This window comes from Loxodonta africana, chromosome 21 (genome assembly GCF_030014295.1).
Source record: "Loxodonta africana isolate mLoxAfr1 chromosome 21, mLoxAfr1.hap2, whole genome shotgun sequence".
NCBI classification, from domain to species: domain Eukaryota; kingdom Metazoa; phylum Chordata; class Mammalia; order Proboscidea; family Elephantidae; genus Loxodonta; species Loxodonta africana.
Window position 1 is genome coordinate 49,460,200 of NC_087362.1, and position 16,687 is coordinate 49,476,886.

General features: G+C 37.2%; 1 protein-coding gene across 3 annotated transcripts in view; it reads right to left on the reverse strand.

The window, feature by feature from the left end:
* The window catches only part of NFATC3 (nuclear factor of activated T cells 3), a 100,686-nt gene that overhangs the window by 24,664 nt on the left and 59,335 nt on the right, over positions 1-16,687 (reverse strand). For all 3 annotated transcript variants that reach the window (XM_010596761.3, XM_010596760.3, XM_003417035.4), the window contains exons 6-9: positions 15,510-15,650; positions 9,637-9,692; positions 8,540-8,666; positions 3,684-4,688 (exon numbers count right to left, since the gene is read on the reverse strand). In XM_010596761.3, the coding sequence (XP_010595063.1) occupies positions 3,684-4,688; positions 8,540-8,666; positions 9,637-9,692; positions 15,510-15,650 (1,329 nt within the window). The remainder of the gene's footprint in view (positions 1-3,683; positions 4,689-8,539; positions 8,667-9,636; positions 9,693-15,509; positions 15,651-16,687) is intronic.

Sequence of the window (16,687 nt, forward strand, 5' to 3'; positions counted from 1 at the left end):
AATTGCGTATTGTTAATGAGAAGCTAGTTTGCTCTGTAAACCTTCATCTAAAGTACAACTAAACAAACTAAACAAAAAAGCAACAGTCAACTAATACTCGAATGAGTCCTGAAAGACTCTATCTTACTTAAAAACTTCAAAAATAAAAGATGTATTTTTTTTCATCTTTAATGTGGTTAAAGAAGCAAATACAAAACAGAAATAGGATTAACAAAAATATTTGGATTAGATGATGGGCATATTTAACTAGTACAGCACAAATTTTAAAAAATTACTTGTGTTCCCTGGTTGCAGAGTGGAAAATACTTCATACTCAACAATATATTAAAAAGTCCACTGCTGTCGAGTCGATTCCGACTCGTAGTGATCCTATAGGACAGAGTAGAACTGCCCCATAGAGTTTCCAGAGAGCGCCAGGTGGATTAGAACAGCCGACCTCTTGGTTAGCAGCTGTAGCACTTAACCACTATGCCACCAGGGTTTCCATAACAATATATAGAAAACTTAAAATCTAACTGCAAGGTTTATTCTAAGTGCTCCTAATCTGTCTGGCATATTTTATGACTTGCTTTCCAGAAAGGGGACATTCAAATGGAAGAGTTCAAGATTTATGAGTTTTTTTAACAATGACTTTATATTAGAACTCTGCAGAATTTTAGGATTTTCTGAACACCTAGAAATTTTACCTTCAAAGGCAAATCCAAATACTAAAATGAGTTAGTTGCCAAACATCAAAATTCATTTTAAAGCTCATTCATGTAGAGTATCAAAAATGCAATCTGTAAAAATAATGCAGCCAATAATCTGTGGTACTCAGGAGTGTGCTTTAGTTTCTTCTTCTTTCTTTAATTACTGCTAGTTCTATCAAGTTCCCTGACAGGCAGCAATGAGGGAATTCAATAGTCTGTTATTGTCTTCTGTGGGGCTACAATCTGGGAACTTTTCTTGATTGTGTGCCCTGCACAATGAATGGAGCAAAAATGAAAATACTTTTCTACCTGCCTTCATAGGCCTGATCTCCCTAGATTGTCTTTACGTCTTCACATATTTAAAAGGTGAAATAAATTTTCACAAAACTTTTATAAGTTCCAATTTGCTGCCAAAAAAATCACTCAATCTATGATAAATAAGGAAGAGTAGGTTCTGCCTTTTGGGTCTTTTTAGAAGAAAAAATATCTTCATTTGGAAAGAGAATGAGCTGTAAAACCCTTGGAGACCTGTTCAATAAACCTCATGTCTGTCAGTTCCATCGCAATGGGTGGTAGGTTATCACCCAAGGTCTCACACTTTGTTTCAGGGATTAAAATTTTGATTATAAATTCTGAATATAAAATTCCAGAAAAGCCCTATGAAGAGTGAGTCTAAAATTACTGAAAGAACGAAAAAACCAAAAACCCATTGTTGTAGAGTCGACTCCCACTCAAGGTGGCCCCAAGTGTTACTGAGTGGAACTGAGCTCCATAGGGTTTTCTTGGCTGTAATCTTTATGGAAGCAGACTGCCCAGCCTTTCTTCTGTGGTGCCGATGGTGGGTTTGAACCACCAACCTTTTGGTTAGGAGCACAGAGCAAACCATTTGTGCTACACAGAGACCTTAAAGAATGAACAGGTAACATTTCAAAAGCATATGTTTCAAATGTTTTGTATAAAAGTAGTAACCTGCTCTCTGCCTCCTAGTTTCACGCAAGATGCATACAATGAGAACGGCAAAATGCTTAATACCAGAGCCCTCAAGTTCTGCACTGAAATTCTGCACATGCATGATGGTCCACTATTCTCCAAGAATTAAAAAAAGCTTAAGTGATCCCCTTTAGCACAAAGTTCTAACCACCATGGCCTGCTGTTGCTGAAAGGCAGCTGTAGTGCTGCAACAAAAAGAGTGGACTGAAAAGATTTGATTCCAGTCTCAACTCTGCTGCTTACTAGATGTGTGACCCTCCGAAAGTCCAACTTTCTTTTAAGTCACTGCCCACCTCAGAGAGGATCAGTGAGGATTACAGTAGATAACAGGGAAATGCTATGCCAATTGTCAGTGTTGTTTCAGTTTATACATATACCTTCCGTTTACACACAACCTGTCACATTCCCATATGGCTTCGAAAGCCACAGATAATCATGCTTTCCCAGACATAATTCTATGCCTTTGCTTATGTTGCTTGATTTGCCCTCTGATCTTCATTTACTAAAGATACACACCCGTTTTCCAAAATCTGGCTCAAATGTCACCTCCTCAAGGAAGCCTTGACCAATCTTTCCTATAAGATTGGTCATATTTCTTTGCTGATATTCTAATGTGTTTCTTTTATACCTTGGCTAGAATGACGCAGACCTGGTGCGTGGCATAACAGTTCTGACCACAAAGTCCCAAGAGAAGGAGTGCTTTTCTTCCCCCCTTTGCCTGGGATTTGGGATTTAATACCAGCTTTGCAACTAAGTAGTGAACTCAGCCTCTCCAGATCTATGAAAGGAAGTGGTTGATCTATAATTACTTTTCTACTCTAGATTAATACAGAATCAGAGTGAGTACTAAAATTCTATATCCATGTTTCAGAATTTTTAGTATTTTCATTCTGGACAATAGTTACAGGTAGTTTTCACTGAATTCCTATTTAGATAAAATTTCACTTCCGTATCAACGATAATGCCAAGAATACACTCTGAAATTGTTACCTGAATATCTTATCTTGGTGAATTTTCAATTACTGAGATGACTGGTATTTCAGTTTGTTCTCCAATTTAATGATTTAATAAAATCAGAGATCTATATACCAACTTACTATATTTACATAAATAACTTCCTCTTATTGAACTGATGCCTTTGAATTGTGGTGTTGGCGAAGAATATCGAATATACCACGGACTGCCAAAAGAACAAACAAATCTGTCTTGGAAGAAGTACAACCAGAATGCTCCTTAGAAGCAAGGATGGTGAGACTGCGTCTTACATACTTTGGATATGTTGTCAGGAGGGATCAGTCCCTAGAAAAGGACATCATGCTTGGCAGAGTACAAGGTCAGCGGAAAAGAGGAAGACCTTCAACGAGGTGGACTGACGCAGTAGCTGCAACAATGAGCTCAAGCGTAACAAGGATTGTAAGAATGGCTCAGGACCTGGCAGTGTTTCATTCTGTTGTACATAGGGTCGCTATGGGTTGGGACTGACTCGATGGCACCTAACAACAACAACACTGCTGAGCCAACAGATGTAGCAGTAGCAGCAGCAAACCAATCCCATCTTATACCACCACTGCTACCTGACTCAGCAAGCTATAAGGGCCACAGGGCACAGGAGACTCATTACTTGTGTCAATCTAAAGGGCAGAAACTCTCTTAATACATTCCTAGTATTCCCAGCATCTAGGGCTGTGCCTTGAAAAGAAAAACATTTAGCAATATTTACTGAATTAACATCCCTGAATTCCATTCTCTAGACACTGTGACCTCATATGTTCTAGAAGAAAAGATGCCCTAATCAGCAACAGACATTAGTGGAAAACAGACTTAAAACCACAGACTTTTCAAATCTATCCTCAAAGTCATGTATTAACATATACTTCCAATAGCAATAACTTATTTAAAAGCCCAACCATATGCCAATGAACAATTCCATGGTAATTTTTTCATGACCTTTAGAGAAGAAAATTTCTCGATTTCATTGCTTCAAGAACACAAAGATGAACTTACCATCATCTAAAGTGATGTCCTGTAGACCAATAGTTGCAAAGTTAGGCTCCTGCTCTTCAGGTTCAGGTTTAATGCTCACAGTTGCCCCATCAGGTGAAAATGAGGTTGTATCACACAAACTGTGACATATTAAGGTTGAAGGTGCGGTGAGACCTCCCTGGCCTGTACTTTGTGCTTGAGTTGGGTGCTGTCCAGAATGCATTCTGGAGGCTGGAGACAGTGATGAGGCAGTTCCTGAGCTAGGAGACTGGTAAGGCATAGGCTGTAGCTGAGGAGATGGTGGCCCAGAAAGTGATGAACTGGCCAGGGGATGAGAGGCTGCTGGGGAAGCTGTTGTAGCAGACCCTGAATGTGAAGGACCATATGTAATAGGTTGTAACTGAGGGGAAGACTGCCTCTTGACCTGGTCAGCCACTGGAGAAGAAAGAGATCTTTGTCCTACATTTGAACAATGGTATCCAATTGACTGCAGATGAGGTGGGGTCTGTACAGAATGAGGTGTGTGCGCTAAGAGATGGCCTGTTGAGCCTGAATTTGAAGAATGAAATGGTATGGATGACAGTGGTTGACAGCCAAGATTTATTAAACTAGGAACAGCTGCATCCTGCTGAAACAAAACTGAATCAAACTCTTGACTAGAGGCAGCATTAATAGGAAGACAAGTTGGTCCATTGTACACATTAGTTTGCATAGGCTGATAGGAAGAGCCCACAGGAGGCGTAGGTGTGACATGAAAAGCCTGGTGCACGACTGCAGAAGGCATCATATGCTGTTCTTTACCAGCACTCTCATCACTACATTGTAACTGTGGCAGATGGGATGAGGTTACCATTGATACATATGCTTGTTGGACAGGACAAACCAAGCTTCTCTGTGCTGACAGAACACTATCATGTGGGTGCCCTGGATCTGAGCAAGACCTCTGGGTCTGGGCAGGATGAGGAACAGGCAAAGATGGAACTGAAGACAAGTCAATCTCTTCTCTGTGTTCTTGTTTCATCAAAACTGAAAAGGCAAATGATTAAAGCAAATGTTATTTCACAATACGTAAAATAATTATGACAAGCCTTCACTCTAGACTACACAACTGTAGTGTGCATTCAAGCCAGGGGTTGCATACTCAAATACCCTTAGGGAACATAAAAGATATAAAATACTTAAAGTCAGCAAGCATAAGAAAACAGGAAGTGGTTCTGGCTCTAAATGTATTCAAGTTTAAAACAACAACACTGCATAGAGCTTTCTGAATTGATATGGAAGGATCTCTAAGATATGTAGCTAAGTGACAAAAAGCAAGTTGCAGAATAATGTGTATGTCATAATTTATGTGAAATATTATACACAGACATACATACACATTTTTTGCTTATATGTCTATGGATATCTCTGGAAAGATGCAAAAGAAACTGGTAACTGCTGGGTTTGCTTCTGGGAAGGGGAACTAGGTGGCTAAGAGACAGGAGCAGGAAGGAGATTTACTTTTTACTGTATACTCTTTTTGTGCCTTTTGAATTTTTTTTTTTTGCCATGTATATATATTAACTATTCAAAAATAAATGTTTTTTTAAAACCTATGTCTAATACAGCCTTGAATTTGCAATCCCTGATCTGAACTTTGCCAGTCACCTGCTTTTATAGGTTGCATTATATACTAGAAATCATAAATCTGACATTTATAGAACTTCTAGTTTACAATGGTCTTCCCATATATCTCATTTGATCCTCAACCAGCATCAGATCCATATTACGAGTAGTGGGGATCAAACAAAGTACTAGAAAAAACAGTCAATGCTACCCTCTCATTCAATCCTCATAATGATGAAAAAAATCTAGCTGGGGGAAATACTACAGTTAATATATTTATTTCCAAACACAAGAGAATATACCACTAAAGTGATTATCCCTATAAAACACAGAAGAAAGAAAAACACTTATTTTGGTCCTGAGATCACTTATGCGTTCCTGAAAACATGCACTTGACAGATGTTTATTATGTGCTCACTATGTGCAAGTCACTGGGATGACGCTGTGGGGCACAAGTATCAATCAGTCACAAATTTCACCAATCTCAACAGGATGTGGCAGCAACTGTGTCTATCAATATCGACACAGACACCCTTAGAGTTTCATCATCCGCTCCAACAAAAGGGTATCCCTTAGTAACAGATTTTTTTTGGTAATGACAATAGTGGTTAACATGCATTAAGCACTCATTCTGCGCCAGACCCTATACCAGCACTTTATATGCAATTATCTCATAAGAACATACATGGCAGCAAAAGATAAGAGGACAAACCCTCATGGATTTGTGTATTTAACTACTCTTAACTCCTTAGCTGCTTTATTTAGCCTTCCAGGAATCCACACTGAAAGCTGTGGTCCCTTCATCCCAGTTGGAATGGAGACAGAATCTTCTCTGAGGTAGGGAATACCACTCCCCACATTGTTCTCCAAAGACCTGGAGAAATTAGGTTGAGGACTGCATTTGTTTGGAACTAACAGTTTTCACCCTGCTTGTGTAAAATTATTTTTATATGGAAACAGATTTTGTATATTCCTAATTTAGAACACTTTGAATATAAAACTTAAGATAAGAAATCTAAACCGTAACGCAACTTGAGAAACATTAAACATGGTAAAAACCAAGAGTTGATTTCTAGTTAAATACCATGTAATATTCATTAAAGTACCTCATTCATAATATACAGTAAGACTTTTTATTTCTGCTACAACTAAAAACCACAGTGGGTGTAACAATGAGCTCAAACATAAAAACAACTGTGAGGATGGCACAGGACCAGGAGTGTTTTATTCTGTCGTACCCACGGTTGCTATGAGTCAGAATCAACTCGATGGCACCTAACAATAACATTATTTTCTATCAGCTTCCTCATGGAAGCCTTTGCTCAACCCTATTTGTACCCTCAGCACTGTGTCCCTTTCCTTTAAAATCCGTATCTCAGTTTCTGCAGTGTGATGGATCACTTTTAAGTGGCCATTCTTGCCACAGTCTTGTAACTCCCACACAAGTGATCAGGCGGGACTGTATGACAGGGTAACTGTGGCCCACCAAGGGGATTGGTCAAGTGTTGTCATCCCGCTGGGCCTGAAATGAGCCACCCCAGAGACAGGAAAGAAGAACCCACCACCACGAAAGGTGATACTGGCAGGAGAGATCTGCAGGAGACAGTGCAGTGGGCTTCCTAGCCCATGGGGCAAGATAGCTGAGTGCCTTCAGGCAGACACCTATGGAGAGGAAAAGGCTTGCCTGGGTGCAAGGCTGGGAATAGGCTGTCCTGATGGAAGAACTGTATCCTTGGGTGTTCCTGAGGCTGATTTGTAACCTGTTATTGCCCTAAGAAACCCCATTATCGTGTGTTATGGTCTCAGAGTTCTGTGTGGCCACTTCATCGAATTATCAAACCCAGTAGAGAAGTAGACACTGCTATGGGAGGGACAGGTAGTGTCAGAATTGGTAAAGATGGCAGAGAGAAGAGGGATGTATGACCTCTGCCTTATAGGAATCAGCCTTGGGCTGTTGATCTTGATTCTCCTTCCCCCTTGAGAAGTTAGAGGAGGTCAGATACCACCCCGCATCATTTTTAGTTTCCAGTTACAAAACTGGAAACCCTGGTGGCATCGTGGTTAAGTGCTAGGGCTGCTAACCAAAGGGTCGGCGGTTTGAATCCGCCAGGCACTCCTTGGAAACTCTATGGGGCAGTTCTACTCTGTCCTATAGGGTTGCTATGAGTCAGAATTGACTCGACGACACTGGGGTTTTTTTGGGTTTAATTACAAAACTGTTATTCAATTTAGTAATTTCTATTTGTCCCACTAGATTTTAAATTCCGTAAGTGTAGGGACTAAGTTGAATTCTGCTCACCTACTTAATACTTACTGAATAAACGAATGAATGAAATGGCTAACTGAAATCTTTAGTTTTCAAAATTCTGTATTCTATTTGAAAATGAAATGTACTTAAATTATCAAGTAATATTAATTTTCAGGTTTTAGAATATAAGTAGCCTTTAGAGACTATAAATGAGTATAAACAGGCATTAAAGGACATGAATGATGAATGATCATTAATAAGAACCAGAACTCAAGTCTTTGTTCTTTTCATTTACTATACACCATTTAAAAGTTTTTTTTGCAAGAGTAAAGTTTTGGAGAGTAAGGTTCACTATAATTTTTTATTATCATATACCCTGGTGACTACCACAGAGAAGGTCTCTATAAATATTTGTTCTCTAAGTAAATAACCATCAGCATGAATTACTGCATATAATATTTACATGCCACTATCAAGAACTGGAAAATTACATCACTTGAACTGCTACAAAAGAGGTATCGAAGCCTACTTTGTTAGGGTATAAAATCAGGAACTTTGGCATCAACTTTACATCCCCTACAGCTCACATTATGGTATGGCCACTCCTTGCCAAATGAAAATCTAATGAGAGATTTTTCATCTGATTGGGAATGGCTGAGATAAAGATATTACAAAGTAGGCAAGCTACTTCCATGCAGTGCAGTTCAGGACCTGGGAGAATAAGCATATTCATAAACACATGCCCCTTCTGTAGTGCTGGTGATTTTTGGTAGCTCCTGAAGAAAAAGACTTCAAATCCATATTTAATTTTCTTATTTTCTTAGAATAAATGACTACAAAATAACAACTGATATCACATCTAGTACCTAAAGTCAACACAAAATTTACAGGTTAGACATATGCTGGCTATTTTTACTGCTTATAAGCACCCTATCTTAAACATTCTAATACAGGATTCATCAAGCAACTTTTTATTCATTATGAAAGAAAGCTCTACAGTAAACCCTCACAACAACCCTCGTACCTGGTGTGTAAGTAAAACGTTGAGACTGGCTTTTTTTCCTCTTGCCATTGCAAAGATAAAAGTGCACCTGCACTGCAGCTGTAACTGTTGGGTTATGATATGGAGGGACTTCAAGGACAATGTGAGCCTAAGGAGAATGGAAAGGAAGATTGTGTTACACTCAGAACTAAAAATGAAATGCACCTGCTAAACTCAGCACAATTCATGAGTCTTAACTACAAGGCATATCAACTGGTCATGTAAATCATCTGGAGATTTATTATATGGATACTTCAGTCTTGACACAAGATAGGCCCTTTAAAGTAAATCATTAAAAAAAGAAATTGCTTTTTATACCCACCCAATTTGGTAAAAACTTGGTTTTCAGTTGTATGTATGAGATACTTGAATGAATATTACATGTTACTTAACTAGAAATCAACTCTGGTTTTTATCATGTTTAACATTTTCCAAGTTGCATTAAGGTTTAGATTTCTTATCTTAAATTTTATATTCAAAGTGCTCCAAATACACAAAACCTGTATTCATATCAAAAAAAATTTTACACAAGCAGGGTGAAAACCTCTAGTCTCAAACAAATGCAGTCCTCAACCTAATTTTTCCAGGGCTTTGGACATATAGGGAGTGGTATTCCCAACCCCAGGGAAGATTCTGTCTCCATTCCAACTGGGATGGAGGGACCACAGCTTTCAGTGTGGATTCCTGGAAGGCTTCATAAAGCAGCTGAGGAGTTAGTTAAATATACAAATCCCTAAGGGTTTGTCCTCCTCCCATCTTGCGCCACTATATATGTTCTTTACTAAATTGTTTTTATTTTACTGAATTCAGACAAGTAAATTAATGACAATTTCAATAAGAACCTTCTAATAATCTTTCATTTCTAATTTCCCTATACACAAAAAAGGGAAGGCACCAACTGTGCTCATGTTTCCTAAATTTTAATATTAGGCCAGTATGTATCTCTCTTCTAAACTTGTAAAAATTCTAACTTACTTTTCTATTACTCAATAGATAAAAGACTCGTCTATATCACAAAGCAGCATTGTTCAATTTTCTCACTAAACCTCTTAAATATTAGAAAGAAAGAAATTTCTCACCCCTTGACATTTTTCTCTGATTATTTTCCCTTCTACCTCCCACTGAGGTCGTCCATCTATTGAAAGAAACCAATTATTGTTAAAAGCAATTCAAGTCAGCATACAAACAAAATCTAATGCATGTAGTATCACAAATTTATTGGTAAAGGGGATCTTTTTCTCACTGACTTCCAATATGAAAATAAAATGTGTACCCATGGGAAAAACAAATGAAGATCTCAGGCTGTCCAGGTTAGCAGGCCTCACAGAGTTTGTTCTACCTATTCATCCAATTGATGTTTGAAAGCCCTGTGAGAGCAACCCAACAAGTAGTGATTAACTTCTGCTTGTAAAACTCATGTGATAGGAACCTCATTTTATTACCAGGTAAACCCATTCTACCTTTGGACATCTGCTGGAAAGCTCTTCATGATGAATGACATCTGTCTCCTTACAGCAGCCAACCACTGGTCTAAGTACTACTCCTTGTGGCTACCCAAAACAACTCTGAGTACGTCTCTGTGAAGGAGCCCTGGTGACACAGTGGTTAAGTGCTTGGCTGTTAACAGAAAGGTCAGTGGTTCGAACCCATCAGTTGCTCTGTGGGAGAAAGATGTAGCAATCTGCTTCTGTAAAGATTTACAGTTTATAAACCCTATGAGGCAGTTTCACTCTGTTCTATAGGGTGATTATGAGCCAGAATCACCTCAGCTGCAATGAGTTTGGTTTCAGCTTACTTCTCTGTGAGAACATTTTCCATGCTTGAAAGCAGCTGTCACGTTTGCTTGTATCTCCTCTTCTCCCCAGTTCTGCACTTATCCCGTACTCAGAAGTTTACCCTTCCTGGTCACTCTTCTTTGGACATGTTCCTCCAGGTTGACCTTCTCCCTCTAAACACACCAGGCCCAGGACTGAATAGGCCAGGTAAGAAATGACCCAGCATGGTAGAGAGTGACTGAAGTTCTCACCACCCTAGGTGGAGATGCTGTGTCTCTGTTAATGAAACCTTTCTTGGCAGCTGCATCACGCTGACTCTCACACTAAATGTGTAGTCAACAAGTGTCCCTAGGTCTGCCACAGTTCCTACTGCCAAACTCAAACTCCCAAACTATGCACTTATGCAGCTTATTTTTTTCTCCCTACTAAACTTTGTTTGAGCCCTGGTGGCGTAGTGGTTAAGCTTGGCTGCTAACCAAAAGGCTGACAGTTCAAATCCACCAGCCGCTCCTTGGAAACCCTATGCGGCAGTTCTACTCTATCCTATAGGGTCACTATGAGTCAGAAGCGACTCAATGGCACCTAACAACAACAATCTTTGTTGAATTGCTCACCTTGTCAGGATCTCTTTGGATCCTGATAATTCTCTAAAATATTTGCTAAGTAGGCTTCCTAGATTTGTGTCACTTGAAAATCTGGCCAGCACACCTTCTGTCTCTTCATCCAGGTGATTCACAGAACTGTTCACCTGGGAAAAACCCCATTTGCTATTAAAACTTTTACTCCAGACTACAAATGTGCAGCTATTCAAAAGCATTCTTTTTATGTAATGGGCATTCACCCTGTGACTAACCCACATAAGTACCTTTACAACTAGCGTAACTATGAAGACACTGGGAGAGACGTCATCAAATGTCTTCCAGTAACTAGATAATGACTATCTCTGAGGCACAAGAGATACTATATACAAATGCTACGCCTACTTAGAATTATAGCTAAGTTCAGTAATCACCTGCTGGGTCCCTATGTGCTGAGGATTCTGGGTTACTGAGATGGAAATAGGATATCCCTACCTTTCAGTCTGCAGATGAAAGGCAAACACAAACGTTCATTATAATGAAATGTGGTAGGTACAATAAAGGTGTATTCTGGATGTACCAAGAACACAGAGGTCGGGGTCCTTAATCTAGTCTTGAGGCGGCTTCCTGGAAGTGCTCTTAAACTGAGCTTAAAGACAAGGTGATTTGGGGGAAGGGAAGTTTAGGCAGAGGAGATACAGCATGAGCAAAGACAAGAAACCACAAGTTATAGGGAGCTGTAAGTAGCTGTGTTGAAGGAGTATAAAGTACGAGGCAGGGAGTGATAAAAAACGAGGCTGGAAAGGTTAAGAAGCAGATCATGGCCTGAATGCTATGTTAAAGAGCCTAAAAAATTGAAGGGGATCATTTTAAGCACTTTTAGAATGAGTTTTACATGTTCACAACTGTAACCTCAAAGGGCAATAACTGCCAATATTTAACATGATTCAATTTAAATCAAAAGCTCTTAAATGCGAAGCTGTGGGTTAAATAAAAAGGAATTCTATAACAGCCTTATAAATTCCATTTATTGTACTCAGGCACAATTGAGTTTTTTACAGTGGAAAGGGAAGGACAGCTTTCAGACACTGTCTTTTCCTTAAACTTCTTGTTTCATATAAAATGTGACCTCTACAAAAAGATATTTCTTCACCATCTGATATAAACACTTCACTATTCAGTCAATCTTACTTCATAGGACTTTTACCTGGAATTATCTTGCTCACTTACTTGTTTATATGCTTACTGTCTGCTACCCACTAGATTGTAAGTTCTATCTGAGCAGGAAACCTGAAGGTTTTATTTGCCATTATATTCTCAGTGGATAGACCAGTAACCTTCACAAAGCAGCTGCTTTGTAAAATAATCAATGAATTACCAAACTGTGAAAAAGAACTGCTATTTCTTTTTAATTTTATTATTTTGTTGTTGTTGAGAATATACACAGCAAAACACACCAATTCAACAGTCTGTATTGAATTACGTTATCTTTTGCCTACTACATATGTTCTTCACCAGATTTTTTTAAATTGAATTCAGAGAAATAGATTAATGATCATTTCAATAAGAACTTTCTGATAATCTTTCATTTCTAATTTCCCTATACACAAAAAAGGGAAGAAAGACACGAACTATTTATCTTTCTTAAAATTTTATTTTAATATTAGGAAAGTATCTTTCTTCTAAACTTGTAAAACTTCTTACTTACTTTTCTATTACTCAATAGATAAAAGACTCCTTGTCTACACCATAAAGCAGCAATTCAGTGATACTGGTTACATTCTAACTCTCCTTTCTGAGTTGTTCCTCCCCCATTAACATAAGCTCACTGCTCCCCTAGGCTTCCTACCTAATAAACTGCTATTTTTTTGAAGACAGGCAGGGTACTAGGCAGGGTTGAGGTTGAGGGAAATGAATTTTAAGGGAGAAGACAGCCACACAGTTTCCAGCCTAAGAAAAAAAGTCCAGCCATTATTAATCAAGTTAGAAAACCCACTGAAATAAGCCAGTTATTGGTGTCAGACATGTTTTCCTACTTTAATGAATTTAAATAATCAATTTAATTACCAGTGGGACATTGATATGGCAATATCCAGTGGAAACTTTAAGGTGTAGGTCAGAAGTTTAAGACAAAGAATGCAACTACAGATAAGAGATTTGGAAGCTGATAAAATTTCCCTGGAATAAGGAATGTAATGAAAAGAAATCTGAACTTAGAATCTTGGGAAACATCTATATTTAAGGACCAGAAAAATTGGTAAGGAAGACGAGTGTGAGTAAAGACATGCTCAGAACCACATACGTACAATTACGCAAAAGCAAAGGAAAAAAAGGGTGTTAAGAAAGAAAGAGGGTAGAGCTGGTTGTTGAGTGATTTTTTAGGAGGTTATGATTTCAAAGGCGTGAAAGACAAAAGACTAAAATGTATGGAAGTAGTAAGTAAGGAAATAAAAGTTGAAAACATTACTTATTTGAAGGTGATAAATGGAAGAGGAATAAAGAGACAGATTAAGAGGACGACAGAGCAAAGGGAAAGGTAATGTTCAGGATAAGGAGACTTGAACATATTTAAACTCTACAGAAATGGGCCATGAGAGTTATACATAGCCTTAAGTGCTTAAGTTAAAAAAAGATGAAATGCCAAATGTTTTGTTACATATATACTTAACACACACAATGATGAAAGGCTAAAAACAAATTACCTAAGCATTAAATTAAGGGAAAAAAAAAGTGGTAAGAAAGAACATAGATATTAGTGAAATAGAAAACAAAAGACACAACTGAAAGGATAAATAAAGCCAAGAACTCTAGACAGACTGATTAAAAAAAGAGATGGTACAAATAAATAATAGTAGGACTGAAAAAGGGGTTTTAACTCCAGATGCAGAAAAAGAATATTAATGAGCAAATTAATGTCAATGAATTTGAAAACTTGGGTGAAAAGAATAAAATCCTGGAAAAATATAAGTGACCAAAACTAACTTAAAAAAAAAGACAAATTTGAGTGGTTCTATAACCATGAATGGAATTTTATCAGAAGTTAAAAAAGCTTCTGACAAAGACAGCCACTGTTCCAGAAGGTTTCAGGAAGTAAGCTCTGCCACGTGTTCAAAGGCAGTGAGACAACCCAACACAGACACTTCCCCAACCCAACTCACTTTAATATCCAGAATATATAAAGAATTTTTGTCAGTGAATAAGAAAATGACAAATAACCCAACGGAAAAAAAGACAAAGACACGACCATGTATTTCACAAAAGGAAAACCTGAGTGGCCCATAATAACTGCAACAGAGATCAGGAAAATACAAATCCAAAGCTCAAGGTACAAAACTTAAGAATTTTTATATTCTTGCCTGTGTCCACCATTCATAGCAGCACTGCTGACTACTGTTTTAAGTGCCAAAAACCAGACACAGCTCAAATATCTAGTGAGAAAATGGATAATAAACTGTGGTAAATTTATACAGTGAAAAACTATATAGAAGAGTGAAAGACTTTCATTTACATAGACCAATCTTAAAAACATTAATGCTGACCTCTGGAAAAAAAGCAATTTTCAGAAGAATACATGCAGTATTATATAAAGTCTAGAAACAGGGGTAAAAAAAACAATACATAGAAACTGTAAAAGAAAAGCACGGGTTGATTCAAGAGAGGGGTCCATTTGGGAAGGAGCACCAAGAGGTCTTCAAAGGTAAAAGTTCTATTTCTTAAACTGGGTAGTAGGTATATAAGTATTGGTCATACTACTCTTATAAAAATAACTCACAATTTTTAAAATGCTTAAATACAAGAGGGAATTGATTTAAAAAAATGTTTAATATGTTCATGGACACAAAACTCATCCTGATGGACACAAAATTCATCCTTGTTTTTACTGATATAATTCACATACCATAAAATTCATCCTTTAAAAGCACATAATTCAGAAGTTTTTAGTATATTCATGGTTGTGCAACCATCACCACTATCTAATTCTGTAACACTTTCATCATCCCGAAAAGAAATCCCATACCCATTAGCAGTCACTCCTCAACCCCTGGCATCTACTAATCTGTTTTCCGTCTTTACGTATTGGCCCATTCATTTTATATAAAGGGAAACACAGCACGTAGCCTTTTATGCAGACTTCTTTCACTTAGCATAATGTTTTCAAGGCTCATCTTTGTTGTAGCATGAATCAGTGCTTCATTCTTTTTTAAGGCTGAAAAATATTCTATTGTATGGATATACCATATTTTGTTTATCCATTCATCAGTTGGCGGGCATGTGGGGTGTTTTCACTTTTTGGCTATTGTGAATAACGCTGCTGTAAACATTTGTGTACAAGTTCTTCTGTAGACACACATTTTCAATTCTCTTGAACATACATCTAGCAGTAGATGTGCTGGGATATTCTACTTTTTGAGATATTCCTTAAAGAGCAGTTAACATTTACATAAAAATTTAATGTTTGATGTACAATAAGATCTACTACATAAAGGATGCCTATAGCTTTAGGAAAACTGTTTTGTCATTAATGTTACTGAAATATCTTAACAATTTATTTCATCCTCTTGCCCCTTAATTTGAAGGCAATCAACTCAAATATATTACCTTGTCCTTTTTCAAGAAAAATGATTTTGGATTCTGGAAGAAAATTAGATCCAGTCACAATCATTTCATGACCTCCATTTACAGAGCAACTGTTGATACTGTATTTCTCAATATGAGGAAGTTCTTGAGCAGACCGCTGGGCTGTAGTTTTTTTTTCCCCCCCAAAAGTTGAAAAGAAATAAAATATTAGTTTATAATCTTTCATACATAAATAACAAATTCAAGCTATAAAATGAAAATACGAGAAGCAAATTCTGGGATTAGTAAATCAGATTGAGTGATATATTCCTACTTTAAAAAAAGATGAATATCTATGATATTCATTATGTAAAAGTAAAAAGGTAATTTAATTGTACTATTTACTGTTATAATATTAGGTATACAATATCGTTCAGGCTTTTAGAATTCAAGACAATGGTTTAATACCCATAAAATAACTACGTTTTTAGAAAACAGAATTTTCCTTTTATTTATATGATTTCTAAATTTCTTAATTATTTCCTTAGGCTACCACTGTAAAACCAACTAATAAAGAGAAATTAACTCAATTCTGTGACTTTACACATTTACTTCATCTGTTTTTCTCTTTTTGGCTTAAGTCTTTAATATATTTCTTTCACACAAATAGCTGTCTGCTAAAATTCACTTTTCTGAATCACTGAAGCTTATCAGATTCTTTTTTAATGGATGTAACTGTTTCAGTAGTCACTGCACATTTCTCTGCTTCAGAGTACGTGCAACATAATCTAATTTTTCATTAGCCTAAAGAGTCACTATTTAAATGACCAGTTTTTATAACCAGTGTCCTTGGTGCCACTCTTCTCTGATATTCACTGGTTCCAATATTTTCTGGATATTGTTTCTGCGCTTTTTTTTTTTTTAACTGCTTAAGCTTCAAGCTGTAGATTGCATTTCTTTTGAATGCTTAGGTTCTCTAATGCTTTTTTCTTGTCAAATGCCTAGATATCCAGGTATTTTTCTGGATTAAAAAAAAAGCATTGACTATACTCTCTTCTTCACGTTTGGAAAATAGACTTACTTGTAGTCCTACTACTTGATTGGAAAACTGGTACCTTTGAGGGTATGCTGTGTATTATTTGACAATATAGCATTTTAAAGAAATTTAAACATGAATGCCTTTAGAAAAGTTTACTATGACTCCTGTCTCTCCCAACTAT